This window comes from Xenopus laevis, chromosome 8L, assembly GCF_017654675.1.
Source record: "Xenopus laevis strain J_2021 chromosome 8L, Xenopus_laevis_v10.1, whole genome shotgun sequence".
Classification (NCBI taxonomy): Eukaryota; Metazoa; Chordata; class Amphibia; order Anura; family Pipidae; genus Xenopus; species Xenopus laevis.
The window spans coordinates 57,550,732-57,571,378 of NC_054385.1; the positions used below are offsets into that span (position 1 = coordinate 57,550,732).

Here is a 20,647-nt window from a genome sequence, read left to right on the forward strand (position 1 = left end):
ATTTTGTTTTCAGAAAATTATATCCCAAACTTTTTTCATCTGTTTTTCACAAGAAAAAATGCTTTGAACAAATGAGAACAATTTCACCCAATGAGCAAAAAAACTTCCAGTTCTGCTTTAAATTTGTTCTGCCACCTAAGTGAAAAGCGGGAAAGATTTTTTTCACACTGCGGAAAATTTATCGCAGTAGAGGTCTATGGTTAATTCATGCAAATACCATCTGTATGTTTTTTTTCATTGGTGTAGAATGTAAAAAAAAGGATTCTTTGCAAACTTCAGTCCCTGCATAATATACTAAATTCCTAAATGATGTTGGGCCAAATCAAAGAGGACAGTATTGGGGCTGAAAATAGGTATGATATTAAAAATAATACTGGCAAATGTATTGTAAATTATTATAATATCTCCAAAGGCAGGCTGCCATGCTAGTGAATGTATTCTAAAGTATAACACTCAAACTATTCAAATACATTACACATGCAGATGTCACTAAGATATTTATTAATATTATATTATGTGGCATATTTTTATTGCTCACTGTTTTTTTTTTATGAAGGTGTAAGGGTTACATCAAATCAATAGTAATGTTTTCCATGTTACTGCTGATTTGTAGTAACCCAGGGAAATTCATTTGTACCAACTGAGTACATCCTATGACAGGTGGAGCATTGCATTGTAACTGAACTCAAACACCCCATAGAAAACAATGCATTTTGAAGATGGCACATTATAAAAGCCAACATGAACCAGTTTATTGAAACAGTTTCCTGAATGTCAGGAAGTGTTACTAACACTGATACAGTCAAATGAAAAAGTTTGGGAACCCCTCTTAATTCTTTGGAGTTTTGTTTATCGTTGGTTGAGCTTTCAAAGTAGCAACTTCCTTTTAATAAATAATATGCCTTATGGAAACAGTAGTATTTCAGCAGTGATATAAAGTTTATTGGATTAATAGAAAACATGCAATATGCATCATAACAAAATTAGACAGGTGTATAAATTTGGGCACCCCAACAGAGATATTACAATAATACTTACTTGAGTCTCCTTTTGCAAATGTTTTGCATTTTGATGAGTGTCTGGATTCTGGATGGTGGTATTTTTGACCATTCGTCCATACAAAATCTCTCCAGTTCAGTTAAATTTGATGGCTGCCAAGCATGGACAGCCTGCTTCAAATCATCCCATAGATTTCCGATGAAATTCATGTCAGGGAACTGTGACAGCCATTCCCGGATATTGTACTTCTCCCTCTGCATAAATGCCTTTGTAGTTTTCCAAATGTGTTTAGTGTCTTTGTCTTGTTGGAACATCCAAACCCTGCGTAATTTAGCCCCACAGCATGATGGAACCTCCACCAAAATGTGACAGTAAGTAGCAGGTATTTTTCTTGGAATGCAGTGTTTTTCTTCCGCCATGCAAAGCGCTTGCAGGTCTTTGGAGGTGATCTTTGGGTTGTCTGTAAACATTCTCACAATCCTCCGCAAATGCCGATCCTGTATTTTTCTTGGCCTGCCGCCAGACCTGGGTTTTACAGCAACTGTGCCTGTGGCCTTCCTTTTCCTGATTACATTCCTTACAGTTGAAACTGACAGTTGAAACCTCTGAGATAGCATTTTGTAGCCTTCCCCTAAACCATGATACTGGACAATCTTTATTTTCAGATCTTTTATGAGTTGCTTTGAGGATCCCATTCTGTCACTCTTCAGAGGAGATGATGTGTTATATCTACCACTCACCTGCCACTTCACTTTCCAGCACTTTCCTCCGCCGACCCCGGCAAGGTCCCCGGCAGGATCCTGATGAAGGGAGGTTGAACCCCCCGAAACATTGATCTTTGTGGTGAAATATTAATAAAAAGAGGGGCCATGTCCCCGACTGCAGATATATATAGTGTGTGCAGACCTGTAAATTTACTGCTGTTACTCTTCAGATGAGAGTCAAACAGAAGCTCAACTTGCAATTGGCCACCTTAAATATCTTTTCTCATTATCGGACACACCTGCCTATGAAGTTCAAGTCTTAACCAGCTAATCCAACCAATTTGATGTTGCCAGTAATCAGTATTGAGCATGCATTCAAATTAGCAAAATTACAAGAGTACCCAAATATTTGTACAGCCAGTTTTTCACATTTGATTTGGAGCAAATTATTATGCAGGCTGAGAGGGGGTTCCCAAACTTTTTTATATGACTTTAAAATGTATCGGGAATCCAAAATTGTCTGTAAATCTGCCTCTTAGTGATCAGTATGGTATTATTAATGTTCAAGTTTTGCCAAAAGTAAAGTATTGCTTATTTAAATGTATCATGCCTATATTTGTATTTTTTATGTTATTTCTTTCTTTCTTTAGGATTCATTTGGCAAGATGCACCACTTACATTACTTTTCTATTGTAAAAAAAATTGAAGAATTTGATCCTAAAATGTTGTATTAGCTTAAATATCATAACATTCATTGTGCAGATATGGCACAGTCTTGTGTTTCACTTTTCTCACTTTTGAAGAGGAGATAAAACATGAAAGAGAATAACAAAAGCACAGTAACAGAATTTTATCTGTTGGGGTTCTCAGTCTCAGATGAGGCGGCACAGTGCCTATTTTTATTTATATTAATTGTTTATATTTTAACCATCTCTGTCAACACCTTCATCCTCATCATTGTCATAAATGACCAACACCTTCATAAGCCTATGTATTTCTTTATTGCTGGCCTTTCCTTCCTAGAGATTTGGTATCCTTCAGTCACTGTTCCCAGGCTTCTATGGGATTTGAAAACAAGGCAGAAATCCATTTCTCTGCCTGTTTGTTTGACACAGTTTTATTTCCATTTAAGTTGTGGGGCAATAGAGAATTTCTGTCTGGCTGTCATGGCCTATGATCGATTTGTTGCCATCTGCAATCCTTTGAGATATTTAACTATTATGAATCCAAATACTTGCAAGAAGTTATTAATGGGATCTTGGGTCTGTGGGTCATTAGTTGTAGTGGCTCCATGTTTACAGATCTCAAAGTTATCCTTCTGTAACCATAATGAAATTGATCACTATTACTGTGACTTTGCACCACTGGTGAAGTTATCCTGCTCTGATATTTCAAGTGTAGAGAAGACTGTATTTATCTGATCTTTTGACTACGTTTATTGCCGCCTGCCTTGACCTTGACTTTGCCTTCTCTTCGTCCCTGCCGGTACCTCGATTACGCTCCTGTTACACACTACCTTGTTGGCTTCCACAGCAGAAAGCCAGGGGCCCCAAAAGGGCATCGGTGAACACCAGAACCCTCAGGGTTCACCTGTGCATCTTAAGGTACCATTCACTACACAAGGTCCCTAATAACGAGATTGTTACACTTGCTTTGCATGGTGTATTTGTTACAATATGTTACTTACGTATTCGCTTATGTTCCGGATTCTAATAATTATACTTTACTGGAGCTGAGAGACTTAATTAGTTGCTATTCTGAAATGAATATAGAAGATTAATGAAGTAGGTATTTAAGTTTTTCTTTTAAAGTGCAGTCATAGTTAAGTTTTCAAGTACCTGTACCCCGGGTTCTGACACGTTATTTGTCATCAGGTAAAATGGCCTTGCAAGGAGTTCTTCAAGATGTGCAGTCAAACAACACACACTATACTCGTTTGACCAAAAGAAATCAGTCTGTATAAGTCCAACCCCACAGTTTAATTCAATGATAGCTGTCGTCCTGTTAAAGGGGACCCGTCACCCAAAAAAATGATTCATAATCCTATTTTATCACATCAGTCAAGCAAAATGAACTTTAATTACACTATATAAATTATTTGAATCTTGTTTCCTCCAGTCTGGGAATTCTTAATTACAGCAAGCAGGCAGGAGCCATTTTGTGGACTCTGTTATTAAGACAAGCCTTGCATCGGCTCAGAATTTTGTTTGTGCACCAGAATGGGGGACCTGATGTCCATCCCCATGCCCTGGCTACACAATTAAATGGTGAAGAGAACGGGGAATGTGGGGAGAACAGTGATTTCTAGGAAGTGCTGAATGGAAAGTGAAAGTAATTGTCTGCCCCACCCAGTGGCAGAACTAGCGGGGTGCAAGGATGCAGCGGCACCAGGGACCGTGCCCCTGCACCCCCAATGGGGCCCACATCTCTTAAGAGTAATTGCATGCATTCCTGTGCGCCGTTCAAGTGCACATTGGCCATAATATCACAGTGCTGCAGGCCTTTTGGACTGATTGCGTCCAATCGGGCCCTGTGCCCCTGCTGGCCGCCCGCACCTTCTCTCTGATTGCATCGGCTTCACTTTATTTCTTTCTGTGAGGTTTGGTTTTTTTCTCCTGCACCCATTCCCTCCGTTCTTAAAAAAGAGATAGCAGCGATCTGTAATTAACGATTCTTTGCGATCTAGCAAGCAGCGTGCAAGCTTATGTCACTGAAAACTGCCTGCCCACCTATTTCACCTATTGCTTTAGGTTGTGTATGTAATGTAACTGGCAGAGAGAGGCCTTGCACATGCCCCCCATAGTGTAGTATTAAATGGGTGGTTCACCTTCAGGTTTACTTTTAGTATGTTATAGAATGGTAAATTCTAACCAACTTTTCAATTGGTCTTCATTTTTTCTTTTAATATTTTTTGAGTTATTTCTCTCCTTCTGAGTTTTTACAGCTTTCAAATGGGGGTCACAGACCACCTCTAAACAACAATGCCTTATAAGGCTATACATTTATTGTTATTGCTATTTTTTCATTCCGACTCACTGCAATTAATATTCCAGTCTTTTATTCAAATCAATTCATAGTTGCTAGGGTAATTTGGACCATAGCAACCATACTGCTGAAATTACAAACTGGAGAGCTGCTGAATAAAATAATAACGCAAACCGCATTTGAAAAATGAAAAAAAAAAAACAATTGCAAAGTTTCTCAGAAAATCTCCGTCTGCGCCATATTAACATTAATGTAAAGGTGAACAACCTCTTTAATGCTGCACTGATTAACCCTTGTCATTAACACAGTAAAAAATGTATTTCAGACTCCTGTGCTTATATCCTTTAAATACAGGTATGGGACCTGTTTGAGAATGCTCAGGACCTGGGAGTTTCCAAATTTAACTGCAACTATGACATTAGGTCAGTAATGCTGTGTTCTAGCCCAATGCACGGGGGTCATGGGGGGGGGGCAGTTGTAAATTTACATACCAGGGAACTTAGGGGTCTAGTTACGCCACTGGCCCCACCTTTATGCCCAGGGCATAGAGGAGGGGCAGACAATATTTGATTGACAGCTGAGATGTTTAAATGAGCTTACAACAGCTATGAATGCTTTAATAAAAATAGAAATTGGATTTCATGTTTAATTTGAAAAGGACTTTTATTATACAGATTTTTGTGTCTGGGTTACAAGTCCCCTTTAATATATTGGCTACAGGGGCAATAGTGTTGTATACAGCAGTGACTTTCTTTACTGAATGTTTCCTTTTGCTTTATAGACACCAGGAAACTGGTGTCCATTATTGATCATAGTGTCATGTTCTTTACAAACACATTGTTAAAGTAAACATTCCATATTGTTAAGAATTGTGCCTGATGAGGTGACAGGTACTCCATTGAAGATTTAAATGGAGGGGGGCCACATGGTACATTTCTGTTCAGTGAGTTTGCATTCAGCATTCAGCTCAGATTCAAAAGCAACAGATATGACCCATGTGGCCCCCCCCTCAAGTCTCTGATTTGTTACTGCCTAGTAACTAGGGTAACCAGTCAGTGTAGACCAAGAGAGCTGAAAAGCAGGAAGTAGTGTTCTGACTGACATGTTATACATCAAATCACTCCAGCCTTTATACATTACATTTTTGGCTAACTAACTATATTAGAAACATTTTTTATTTTGCACAGTTTTTATTTTTACACTGAACAATTCCTTTAAAGCTAAGTGGGAAGGTGATATGGGTCAACTGGAGGACGAGGAGTGGGATGAGTGGTTAGCCTCTCCCCTTTCTGTTTCTTTGAGCCACAGAGATAGACATCCAATTATACTTTATACACAGGGCTTATAATTACCCAGCTATGCTGCACCGTATATTCCCCTAACCCTTTTCTGAATGTCCTAGATGTTGAACAAGCCTCCCTGATACATATGCTTTGGGAATGTATTGCCCTATCAACATTCTGGGCACAGATATTTAACACGCTAAATGCAATTTTGGAAGTACAACTCCCTAGAACCATAAAAGTCTGTTTGTTTGGTGTGGGATTGAAAGACTTACTAAAGTTTCACCAAAGTTTATTTGTCAATAAATGTTTCTTTGTGGCTAGGAAAATGATCACGAGGAAGTGGAAAGACCCCCAACCTCATCCTGGTTTGCAGTGGGTCCTTGAAGTCAAAAACCTCTGTGTGTTAGATGCCCTTATCTATAAAACCAGAGGTTTAAGCATGAGAAAATTTGGGGCAAATGGACGGACTGGGTTGTCTATCAGATTACTGCATAAATTCGAAAACACACGATCTAAACTAAAGTGCCTGATTTAGTCGCCTTGGGTATTAATGTAACAATTCATCGATGTAAGTGACTCAATGTTATATATTCATGGATGTATATGTTTAATGTACAGTATATTGTATATCTAATGTTGACTCTTATGCTGTTTATCTAATAAAAATGGCTGAAGTTAAAAAAAAAAATAGACTTCAAGTTGTGCAGTGTCTTTTGAAATAGGGTGATATGGCAACATGCCCTCTCCTACATCCAACATGCATGCTCCACATCTCCTAGATGATTTTAGTTACTGTGGTGCTTAAGAGGATTTTTTCAGCCTGTCTGTATTACCCTTTAATCTGATTTATCTCTGTAAATGCTGCAAGCAGTGAAGGCAGCACTCAGGTCAGCCATAAATCTTCTAAGAACCACAGAAGACCCCCATCATCTCGCTCATCAAAGCTCATCTTAGTAATTTTTCTGTACACAATACAGTGAAATACCCATGTATTTTCAAACCTATATCTATGAAAAGTCCCTGCGACCACTCCAGTAAATACATTGACATCAGAAGATGACACAGTTTTCTAGATCACATCCAACTAATGTCTTGTATTCTGTTATTTTTGTTTCCCTTGCTTGCTGGTCTGGAAGTGGTAGACTGTGATAGCCAGAAGATAATGTTTACATCAGAACTCCAGCCTATCACAGCCTTGCATCACAACAGTCCAGCATTCAGGTGGAGCAGTAGACTGCAAGTATTAACTGCAAAGAAAGGAAGGAAACATAAGACTTGGGTTATGTGCAGGATGCATATCTATGAATGTATTTTTTTAAAAAAAAAAACTGCAGGTGCTTGCACTTAAAATTTGTCTTGTTTAATGTAATATGTGTGAAAGAGTTATATTACAATTATGAATTATTATTGATTTTGTCTTTTGTAGGCAGGCAAGAAAATAACTTGTTGCTTGCTGCCGCTATATGGTGTGTTGAAAAATGCCTTTAAAAAAGTAGCATATCTATTCAAACTTATAGCACAGTAGCCCCAGATAAAACACTTTGCATAAAATATAGACAGTGAACTAAGGGGGTGTGATATGTAGGAAAATAAAATAACAGAAACAGAACAGAAACTTTCATTGTAAATAACAGGACATTGCTCTGTCACCATAAGAACACCATAATAACATCATAATAACAGATCCCCCTGAACCACAAAAGGGAAGCAAAAGAATTAAAAGTGATATTTTAGTGCATGCTAGCATGCATTAAGCAACAAATTAAACATCAAACTGAGGCCTTTTTTGTGAGATATTGTACTGACCAAAACCAAAGGCATTAAATGTCCATTATAGAAATTAAAGTAAATACACCTATTGTAACTGAACAGAAATTTTATTTTACATGAGTTTTGCCAAAAAAAAGGACACTGAACTCACTTTTGTCTTTTTAACATAAATACATATTATAATATATAATAATAAAAAATAATATTTATTATTTATACGCTTTTAGCTGCTATGGTGCAGACTCCTTCTATGCCATAGTTGCCATTTTTTATCTTGTTTTTCCCCAGGAACTTAATGGCTCACAGTACGTTTGTATTAATTTTACAATTTAAATATTTATTTATACAGCTACTGTTGTCAAATCCTCAATTTGTTTCGCCACATATTCCAATTGGATTAGAAGTGTTTATACTATTCCAGACACTTCTCCAAGCAAAGAGCAATTGCAGGTTTTTTTTCTCATTCCTTTACAAATGAACTACTCTCTCGACTCATAAGGCGCCCACGCATCACTGTTGATCCATGCTTCGCAACCTCATTCTGAAACTCTTTTGCAGTAAAAAAGTACAGGATTGGGTCTAAACAACAATTAATACTAGCAAGGCAGAGAGTATAAGGGTGTAAAGTCATAATGAATTTATACATTCCACAATGTTCTATGATTTTAAATTGGAGCATAATATAAAAGAAGAAGTTGATATGGTATGGTGCAAAGCAGATAAAAAATACAACAGCACATGTTGTAACCATTCTGAGGGCCTTGTGCTTTTCAGTGATATTATGACACTGCTGGTCTTCACTTTTAAGCTGTGTTTTAGTTTTCAACGTACAGTAGATAATGACTGTCATTGGTATAATGAACCCAGCCATCTCTGCAACAGTTAGCATGGCCATTGCGGGCCCCACTTTTGGCTTTATGAGTCCAAGATCAGCAAAGCAGGTGTTATTATTGTTGCTTGATCCAGAATTTCTTAGCAGTGGAAAGGGAAGGCATGCACCCCCAACAATTATCCATATAACTGCACTGATAGCAACATCATAACGACGTTTCCAGTCTTTGGCTTTAAAAGGATTTGTTGTGAAGAAATAACGCTGGACACTGATGGCAGTTAGAAAGAAAATGCTTGCATACATATTGAGATATTTCAGATAGAAACACAGTAAGCACATGAAGCGTCCGAACGGCCATGTGTAGTAAATATAGTAATGAATACGTAGAGGCAATGATAGGACATGCGCAAGGTCAGCAAATGCCAAATTTATCATAAAAATGATTGCCTTGTTCTTCTTGTTTTTATAGCTGCATAAAACCCATAATGCAATGCTGTTGGTTAGCAGACCAAGTACGAAGATGATGATGAAAGTTGTGGAATACAGGGAATATTGGAAGTCAGAAGAATGGTTGCAGTTTGTACTGTTGATATTCTGCATTTTTCTCTTCCTTTTTTAGCTGGTCTTGATAAAAAAGTCTTGATCTCTGTAATGAATTCAATGATACATTTAGCAAAGAGCATGTCTCAGGATGAAATACGTAAAACAGAATAGTTTCCGGGATTGGTAAACAACTGCAGATGAAGATAGAGACATAATTTAGGTTGTGGTTCACTCTTGAACACAGTAGCCATTTTTTAAACCACATCTCTGACCCTATTTTCAGTCTCTCCACATTTATCCTTCTCACATTCTTCTCTGTCTCTCTCAACTTCAACCTCTCTTTCTATAAACTGATACTTATCTTGCTCTGCCTTAAACTATCTTCATCCTCTGTGTGTCCTTACCACTTCTACAATCTCTGCAATCTCTAGGCTTTTATTTTAAGATTAATCTCTTTATTCTTTCTATTTTATTTAATTGATGCATGTCAGTTCATTCTCTAATTATGTGGCCTATCTGTGTTCTCTCTGGCCTTACTTTTTGACCAGTTTTATTCTTTTTTATGGTAAATTATTAGTTTTTAGTAAAGGTGCAGATCCAATGAGGAAGGAACAAACAAATAGACAGATGAAAAGAAATATGGAGGCAAGTAGTGATGGGTGAATAAATTTGGCAGGTGCAAAATCGCAGTGAATTTCCTCGTTTCGCCATTGGTGAATAAATTCACAAAACTGCAGCAAAAATTCGCCAGTGTCAAAGAAATGTGGACGCACATCGGAATAGTTGATTGTGTCAACATTATTTGGACGCCCACTGACTTTAATGTGGGCATCAAAATTTCATGTTTTGCAGGAAATTTGCGAATTTTTCAGCGAATCGAGACAGGAGAAATGTGCCCATCATTGGAGACAAGTAAAAGTGCAGCAGATAAAGCAAATGTTTAAAAGGTAAAATAAAGGTTACTGCCTAAGCACTTTGTGGATTCTTGCATTCACTGAGAATTAAAGGCAGATAATAGCTTTTTTATAGGTAAGGTATTTAAGCCACACTCACTTTAAACCACACCCATGTTACCACAAGTTCTTTTAACACTATATATACATTAATGGTGGTCGCACACCAAATAATCAAATGATTTGTGATTACTGCAGGGTTATCACCCATATGTGAACAAAGTTATATTAACTTTAAATCCATATGCCTCCTCCTCCCCTGTGGATAACACAGCAACCCTCAGCAAACAAATGAGGTGTGAATAATAGTGGGTCTTCTGTCTGAACAGGCCCAGACTGGCAATCTGTGAGTTCTGGCAAATGCCAGAGGGGCTGCTATAAGGTGCTATAGAAAGTCACTATTTAGTGGGCTGGTGGAGCCTCTGTTTGGGCTGATTGGGCCTCTTTGTACCTTAAATAGTAGAAGAGAAAAACTGCAGCACCTCTTGTTTGCAAAATGTGAGAATTTATTACAATTGGTCAGTAACAGGCAACGTTTCGGGCCTGGTCTTGCCCTTTCTCAAGCCTCGTGTTTTCTCAAGACTCTATGTACCTTAAATGGCAGGGCCTATTTTATTTCTCAATCCGCACCTGTGTCTGAATATAAAGTGAATAAGTGTGAATATTGCAAGGGCCAGTTAATCTCAGTTCTGATACCTTTTATATTTTAGACAAGGTAAGCAGGCACAGCACCCAGTGTGGGGGCTGCACAATGGAGACCTGTGGACTGTCAGTTGGATAGCACTGAATTACAAGAACACAGTTTAGCAACAACATTATACAGCAGGGCTGTCCAACCGGCGGCCTGTGGGCCGGGACTCCCCCTTGTTTGGCCCCCACATACCTTCAGTGTTTGCCATGTGAAAGCTTTAAATGTTATCACTATAGAGATTAACTGGCCTCTGCATTGTTTAAACCTCAAATTCAGATTAATCCCCTGTATTGTTCACACCTGTGATCCCCCCGCATTGTTCACACTTGTGACATCTCTATTGTTCACATCCCTAAAACCCTGTACTGTTCACACCTGAGACCCAGACTGAAACTGCCCACATTGTTCACCTGTTCCCACTTTACTATACATACTCTGCTATACTGTGTGTGCCCTGCTCTGCCTGTGTGTGCCATGTTTAATCATGTATCCGTTAAATGGGAATGATACTTGGACTTTAATTGTTATGGACTGGCTAGGCTGATAAATGCTCCCAGCAGTTGCTGGCCTCTAAATGTGGAGGGGAGGGGTTTTGTGTATGTGTACTGTGTATCCTGAGATTTTGCTCACACTTGATAAAGAGCTGTTAAGCTTGAAAGATGTAGTTGAATAAAGGCACCTTGCATCAGAATTCCTGCGCCTGTTGGTATCATTCCCATTTACCGGATTTATTGATTACTTTTGCTTTGGATGGAAGCAACAGGTTCTTGATACCAGAATATAATAAGATAAGGGTAAATATACCAGTTTATATTGATTTTTGTGTTTAATCATGTGAGCGCGGGGGGGGGGGGTGCTATGTTATCCAAGGGGAAGAGGAGGCACATGGATTTAAGGGCATGTCTTAATATGACTTGACTTTTTTCACATATGAGTGATAAGTGATATCCCTGCAGTGAGCACCAAATCAAAAAATTTTGACCCTCGGTACCACAAAAGTTGGACAGCACTGTTATACAGTATCACACCAAAATTGTAAATTGTGCAGGTTTGGTGCATCAACAAAAAAACTTGAAAGTATTATTCAAGAACCATTTTGCAGAGAATCTAATGCCATCAAATCCATTTTGTAGTGCTCTATGGCTATACAGAAAGAATTATTAATCACACGGGTAGAGGAAACTAAATAAACACTGCTTGTAACTGTTCTTACAGTGTGTGTGCTTAGTATATGAGTGTGGTGCATCACTTATTTCTTATGGAAATGCACAAATATTGACGTCAGTTGTATTTCATATTATTATGAACTAACGTCAGTCTAACAGCCATCTGTGCTAGAAGCCGCAAATGTGGTTAAAAATATGCAACTGACTAGCTCTGAAACTGGTGCACTGGTACATGGTAGTTCTTATATCTGTAAAGAGATCAGTGTTTGCTTTTCATTTTTACTAAACAACTGCCTATAGCCAGGCAGTTGGTCCCTGAGCCATATTTTTCTGTGGGGAGAGAGACAGCTAAATTATCTGCCAAATGTAATGTATGCAGACCATTTGCATGTACAGGAAGACAATGAGGGGATTGTGAGTGTGCCCATATGCTGTAAATGCATAAATATTCAATATACTGTATGCTTGTAAATGATCATTTCCCTTCAATTCATACTTGATATGAAGGTTGATTTTTTGTTGAAGTATGTATGTATGTATGTTTATTTTTATTTGTAAAGCACTCCTTGAGGGCAAAGCACTGTACAACAAAACAATAAATTAGTAGTAACAAACAAGGGGTCAGAATAAAAAGTAACAATAAGTGTATTATTAGAATACAATTCACATAAATATAAAATATAATTACAATGCAGATTAAGTGCTCAGTGTCAAGGAAACAAAAGGCTAGAGGACCCTACCCCGTAGGGCTTACAGTCTAAATGTAAAGTAAGTGAAAGACTATTACTTTAGCTGCAGATATGGAAATGATTGTTACTGCCAAACTATGCTCTATTTACCCTTTCCTTACAAGAATGTCATAGAGCTATTCAGTGAAGCATATATCCAACGTGTTGCAGATATGCTTGATAGTGTGTATGCATCCTATATTCTACAATGTATTGGTGCATTGGGTGTGTAAAGGCAAACTCAACATGGAGAGGTCAGATTGGTCAATCAACATATTAGGACATTTCCCAGTGGACCAGGCTTCAACTGACCATTGTATTTCATCCAGTCAGATAACTTAAATTTCCTGCCTGCACTACAGCTATCTTATCAGTTTAGAACTGGCTCCATCATAAACTGAACACCATACAGTTCTACACTTTGCTTTTTAGGGATCCAACAATGAGATTCTTACTCATTCAAGACCTTTGTCTCCAGCTGTGTTCCTACCCCCCGATTCATTAGAAATAGCCAATGGAAAACAATTAAAATGCACAATAGGATTGTGTAATAGAAAAGCAAAATGTGGAAAGAAGCAGTGCATGGACAAAGAAAAATATAGATTTAGGAAGCAAACAAATAGCCACAGCAAATAGCAGAGACACGGGTAAAGCTTGTACAAACTAGGGAATGTGATATGCTGATCCTCCAGTGGGCATATGAAGTGCCCAGCTATGGGGCATCAAACGCGTTAGAATTGTACATCCTCCACTGTTATCCTTCCTATGTGTGAATAAAGCCGAATCTTGATGTTAATTGTGCCGGATTCCTGAAATTCTTGATCAGCGCCTTGACAGCGGTCTGTGGTTTTGATATTGGCCCATAAGATCTGGCTCCAAATTGGGTTATGGTACTAAACTCACTTACTGTAAAGTTTGGGAATCGTATACAAAGCAAAATATAATAACTGACTATACTCAAATCAGAAAGGAACTATTTACTCTTTTAAGGGGTAGGCCCTGCTAAAACAGTCCTTGGGCAGGTGAATCCTAACTATATCCAGCAATACAGAGCTCTGAATTTCCATACCTCTGTCTTTTTCTAGCAGGGTATTGGGTGGGGGTAGTGGCTTTAAGCTTACAAAGAATCAGTGGATGGAGGGTCAATTTGCTCTGATCTCTATGACCCAGATAAATTAGAGATTCATCAAATGTTTCAACTTTGTCATTTAACTGGCCCTCAGAAATTAATGCTATATACTTCCAAATAGTTACAATGTATTGCATGATAACCATGCAGTCAATTCAAATATTTCCAGAGTGCTAGGTTCCAGGTGGACAGTGAATACTGCTTAGTTTTAAGGCTGAATGGGGGAAATTATCCCTATGCATTTCATTGTGTTGGACTGGATATGGGCGAAGTCACTGACCACTTATGGGAACAGTTGTTTTGTTTCTTGAGGCTTCTTAGTTTTTAGCTTCCATTTTGCTAAGTATATATTGTTTTCACATTATAATAAAACCATATGTGGGTTGGCAGTTTTTTTTATTTCTCACACATTTTCCCATCACTGTACATAAAACAGAAATAAATCACTTGCAGTATGAGTTGTGGCGTAAATGCATAGTAACACAAGATAACTGTCAGATATACAATGTATCACCTCAGAGTTACATTACCATATAAAAGCATGTGTCTGAAGGCCAAGTGCTTTCACAGAGCCATGGAATTCCGAATGACTTCTAATATCCTCATATTTTACAACAGGGGATACATTATTTATTATAATACACACGTTTCAGTGAGTCATGTGACAGTAATTATAATTGATGACATCACTAAGCACCATTTATGAGGATATAATTTACAGGATATTCATGATTCTTCTGTATTATATATACACACATCCTGATGCTGCCCTCACACACTCAACCCATCCCCCACACTTACCTCTCTTGCTTTGGAACAGGTTGAGGGAGGGACCACATCTCTAGTGCACAGTACAATTGCAAAAGCCGAAAAGCCATAAAAATGCAGATATCTGAAATGTCAAGCTGTGACAGCCAAACAGCAAAATACTTGTTCCTCTTTATTATTATCTACCCTGCCAACGAAAAACATATGGTAACCAGACTGATGTAATTTACCCACTTTTTGACAGTAAACTGTAATTTCTCCTAAGAAGTTAAACACAATAACAATAAGACTATTAAACAATATGTGAAATTGCACTTATTTGTCCTGCTGTTAATACTAATATGTTTGCAAAGCCAGATGAACCCTGGAGAATGGTTTACAGGGCAGATTCTGTAAGGGCTAGGTGTGCTACTCATACCAAACATAAAGCAAATAGTATGTATCTGTATGTAATCGTTGTGTATTTACCTTCTAAATGTACAATCTGTTTGATAAAGCTACTGTACATTAGGGAAATGTCAGTATTGGAGTCAGAAACTGGGTATATTTTAACATGCAACGTTAAGCAGACATTATCGGGGGAATGCAATAAAAATCGCTAATGGAAAAACTATTCGCAATGCGAAAAGTTATGCCTTTGCGCGAACAAATTTTGCTTTGTGCGAATTTAATATAGCTTTTGCGAGCCCGGAAACTGTTTAGCGACCACTTCCGACAGTGAAAGACCGTTTGCGAATTCTATAGTTTGCGCCAATGCGCAGTCAATGTAATAAAACTTCTTACTGAAAAATTCGTTATGTTTGCTCCAAAAGATTATGACACTTTCAAGCACTTCTTATGAGTGCGCAATTAAAATTCGCAATGCAATAACAGTTTAACGAACAATATTATATTGCAAGATGTGGATTTTTTTAGTCTTATTGGTGCGAATTGTTTTGCTCTTTGCGACTTTTATTACATTCCCCTGTATAAGTTATTTGTGACATATTTTCATTTTCTAATGCCTAATAAAGAACAGCGGTGGGGTAATGGCAGATATATTTCAGAGCCTTAAAAGCAAGGAAATGTACTGTATGACATTGGGGATTGGGTAGAGCAGTATTAGTGCTGTGGAGGCTGCATGTGATCAGCAGATAGAAAGCACATGGACAGACTGAGGAACAGCACATGCAGAGGAAGTGATACCGCAGTGACTGGAGACCTGAGAGAGTATAAAATGAGTTACAGGTACCTGGGAGAGTGACTGTTTGTCTGGATCAGGTAGCAGGACTGCAGCAGTGCAAAGACATGCCCACAAGTTGCTGAGCAGGAAAAATAGCAGAGCCAGAGCAGCTGAGGACAGGGACACGCCCACTTGTTTCTGTGCAGGGAAAGGAACAGAGCTGGAACAGCTGAACAGCAGAATGGAACTGCATTTACGGAACGCATTTTAGGACATCCTGCGGCAAAATACCCTTCCTTCCTGTGATGTCATATGCCTTCTGAATGGCGCATCGGGTGCTTTTCCCATCACTCATCGTCCAAATCTGCAGTCAAACCTCCGTCCTCTACCCTCCCTTCTCAGCCGTCAGTCATAGGAACTCCGCCCTCAGCCTTCCGCCCTCAGTCTTTCGCCCTCAGCCCTCCATCCTCCTCCTTCAGTCATCTTCCTTCCACCCTCATTCCTCTTCCTTCCACCCTCGCTCACCACTTAAGAAAGTTATGGATATGACTGTCGGCTGAAAAGAGAGATCTGAGGGCTGAAGAAGGGAGGGCAGAGGACAGAGGTTTGACTGCAGATTTGGACGATGAGTGACGGTAAAAGCACTTGATGCGCCATTCAGAAGGCATAGGACATCGCAGGAAGGAAGGGTATTTCGCCGCAGGATGTCCTAAAATGTGTTCCGTATGCATTGGTAAAAGAGCTGAGAGGCCTCCAGCACCAGAAGCAGCCAATGGACAGAGGATTATTTCAGGCAGCTGTGGAATACTAATCCTGATGGGTCCAGCTAATAGGTGAGCAACTGCATCAACTTGTACCCCAAGTCTTCACATTATCAAGGCATCATTAACCATTGCTGTCCCATGAGATAAAGGTTTCTTCTAGTCTCTTTTGCATGCATGCATTTTAGTGGACAGAACTTTGAACTGCCCTCCCAGCAGCATCTCTTCCTTTTCTTCTCAGATGGCTCCATCTTGACTTTTATATATTGGGAACCAGTTAATGTGCCAATTACCCAGAGACAAGTATAGCAATTCTTTTGCCAGAGTCTTCAATGGACACTAAAGTTTCCTAGGCACTGGGACCACACTTATTAATAGCCTCCTTCTGTCATAAAGACTGCCACAAACCCCTGCTGTTCTCATAACCGGAACCTGTTACAACCATTGGATTCAGGTCCCGTGACCCAAGTGACTGTACTAACTGGGCTCCTGAGTGATGATGCAAATATATAATCCAGTATTTACTGCAGTTTCTCCTCTCATATTAAAGTGAAGTTATAGGCACTGGTTCTGTTAAGATATGTTAAGATTACTTTGTATTATTGGTGTGTTGAACATTGTTATATGTTAATGAAAGGAAAGGGGTTATCCACAATTCTTCCTAAGTGAAATAAGAAATAGAAGGTAACTGCTATTCTGTGAGTTATTAAGCATGTTATGTAGTGTGTCTATATAGTGTATGACTATATCAAGTAATATTATATGCAGACTATTCAGACACTGCTGTGAATATTAACAGTGGAGGTTATGTCTGTTGGCTACACAAGTAAAAAGGTAATTACTTTCTGTGTAAAACCAGTAAACTGCAGTTAAGCTTCCAGTGTTCTTTATTTTTTTTGGAATCACAAATCATTTGGTAAATCAGCAACTGTGAACCTAACAGGGATTCTTCCAACTCCATATTTGCTATACGGAGAGGCAACATATGTAAGACGATACGGTAAAGAATATTGGGTGGTGACATAAACCTTACAAATCTGCAGACTACATGTCTTTACTGCGGTGTAACATTGTGGTCAAAGATTTTGTCAATAGACAAGTCTGGAATGTCCCTGTCACTGAATATGCTAGACACTCAAGTATTAAAAGCTTCTACCTGTGAATAAACCTTTTTATGGGTTGGGCACTAAACAGTGAAAAGACCACCTGCCATAGGTCAAGAAATATCCAAAGTTCAAGCACAAGGCTTGTTTGCATCTACTAGTGAAGCTATAATTTTCTAAATGTAATCAATTAAAAATTCTGTAGCGTTTCTGAAATAATCAATTTTATCTTCACTTTCAGCATCAGTTTCTCTCCATTCTGTCTTCATGCAGATGGGTGTCAGATATTCATTGACAGTTAGATCCAATATATCTTATAGGGGAGCTCATTTTGCTTAGAAGATGTATTAAACGTCACTCTATTAAAATCACCAGACATCATGTCTCTCTACATGCAGATTTGTGCAAAAGGCAGTTATTTTGTTAGATTTAGTTTATACCGGAATCAGTTATTTGAGTGAACTCTAATTGATCTGCTAGGAAAGGAAGCCCCCCTATAAGATATATTGGATCTAACTGACACCCAACTGCTGCATGAAGAGAGATTGAAGAGAAACAGATGAGGAGAGGGGGATAGAAACAATGCAGAATATTTAATCGATTATATTTAGAAAGTTTCTTATTTCAGTATGCTGAAGCTTATATTACATTTTCATTTTCACTATAGTCCCCCTTTAAGAATTAACATCTTAGTCCCAAATATGGTATTTGTTTCTGCATAACGACGCACGATCTGTAGGTATATTTTTTTTAAGAACAGCTCTGTAAACTGAAAAAAAAATTATTGTATAATGGCAGGATTATTGTCTATTTGCCTTCTTTGCCTATGTTGCCAAAGAAATCCAGGGTCAATTATAGGGTTGAACTGGGCCGGAGGGACACTGGTAAAAAATCTGGCTATTTTGGGCCCCACCGGCCTAGACCCGCTCTCTGCACTCCCTCTCCTTACCCCCCTTCCAGACTACGACAGTGATTGTGCACCGTGCGGGGGATTGTTGGGCCGACGGGTGGTGGCATAGAGAGAACTGGGGGGCCCAGGGGAATGATGGACAGTTAAGCAATGTTTTTTTATTTTTGTAATTGACAAAATGCTAACAATTTGCCTCTTTGTTTGCCTGTTTCCAGCTTTTCATTGGGGGGATCACTGATCCCTGAAGCCATGGGATCCACATTAATCTTAGGTCATACATAAAGGCAAACTAAAAAGGTCACACCAGGTGTATCTCCCAAGGGGATAAAATGCAGATCTTCTGCTCCGACATCACTATGAACTGACATTACTGGCATCAATGGAAATGGGAAAGTATGCATTTTTCATTGAAATCCACCCTGTCTGTGCCGGATTCCATAACTGTCAGTGCCCGGTGAAGTGTGGCAGAATGAAGCGGATCTGTGTTTACTGCCACCACACAGGAGTAGAAAACATGACACACACACTCAAATTTACTGTATCACAATATTGTCCAGGTCTTGCGCAAAATCTGCTTGGCACCAAACATTACACTTTGCTTTCTCCATTGGACATAGAAATTCCTGGATAGAAGGTGTGCCAATGTGGCGTGTGGCACTAGGTTAAGCATACCTTCAGACATTCAGATTATTCGTTCATATCAGACGAGGATACGATGCATAAAAACTATTTTTTAATATATGAATAAATCTGATACATGCTGTGAACTGAATACAGTGACAGCAGTTTGTATATTTAGAGTATAATCCATGAGAGATTGAATTATATGGGAAACGTACCTTTTTTATTGTAACACGGCACCTATTGCTGTTGCTTTTCATACACAGGCTGTGCACAATAATATAGCTTCCAAGCTGCAGAAGGTTACATGGAAGTGATGACGTAAAACAACCACAGCAAGTATTACTTCTGTAGCTTAAATTATTATGAAGAGTGTAACCACTGAAACGCGGAGGGAGGGGGGCGAGGGCTTGGGTGTGTACTTATACATATGCTACATGAGGTAGATAAAAGAACTACACACTTAAAAATTATAAAAATATGCAGCATTTGGCTAACCACAAACCAGCTACGTATGTGTTTATAATATATCTTCAAATTATATTTGCCATTTAGTGAAACCAGAAAGGACAATACTACAGGTATGGGACCTGTTATACACAATGCTTTGGACCTGGGGTTTTCAGAATAACGGATTTTACCGTAAGTCTGCTATAAAATAATGCAAACATTAAATAAACCCAATAGGCTGGTTTTGCTTCCAATAAGGTTTTACGATGGGACAAATTTATCAAGGTTTGAAGTGGAAATTCGAAATTTCGAATTCAAATTCGACTATTTGCCACCTTAAACCTGCCAAATTGCTGTTTTAGGTTATGGGACATCCTGGAATCAATTTGGAGTTGTTTGCAGCCTTTCTGACATTCGTAAAAAATTCACGAAACTTGTTTGATGCATACTTCGTTTTTGTCGCACGACAACATTTTTGTCACAAATCTTACTTTTGACGCGCAACATAATTTTTTTGTAGCGTAATACATGAGGGGAACTTAATTAGAGTCTATGGGTGTTTTGTTTGTGGCACCTTTTTTGTCAGCTTTGGGGCGACCAATAAAACATTTCCCTTACTTTCAAGCCTTGTTGACTGCTACACACATGCCCTACATTCTTAGAGGACTTCTATCTACTATGTTACAACTGCTTTTTCAAAAGAAAAAAAAAAGACTCCCATTTTGTCAATTTCTTAAAAACATGTCTGGGATTTTTGACATTACCTCTGGTCAACTGGTAATGGTATCTACTACTACACTATACATCTACTATACATCTGAACAGATAATATCTGGGTGCTTTGTATCCCACATTAAAATGAATAAACCATATATTTATGTGAATGAACCATATACAGTGTATATATGTGTATATAACTTTGGCTGCTGCCCTGGCCTGCCGATCCCTGTCGAGGCTCGAAGGAATTTCTTAACACATCCTGGATGTGTGCAGTAGTGGAGGCCTGAGAAATGTCAGACTGGGGGAAGGCCTCCACCAGTTCGGAGCACAGAGCCCTCTTCAAGTGATCCACCCCCCCCCTCCCTA

The 20,647-nt window shown here is 38.7% G+C and overlaps 1 protein-coding gene across 1 annotated transcript; it reads right to left on the bottom strand.

The window, feature by feature from the left end:
• Positions 1-7,832: 7,832 nt before the first annotated feature.
• p2ry10.L (P2Y receptor family member 10 L homeolog) lies at positions 7,833-19,409 on the bottom strand (the record flags this gene model as incomplete). Its single annotated transcript, NM_001094846.1, is given in 4 exon segments — positions 7,833-8,010; positions 8,011-9,222; positions 15,786-15,914; positions 19,330-19,409. A coding segment is annotated over 1 exon segment (972 nt).
• Positions 19,410-20,647: the final 1,238 nt, after the last annotated feature.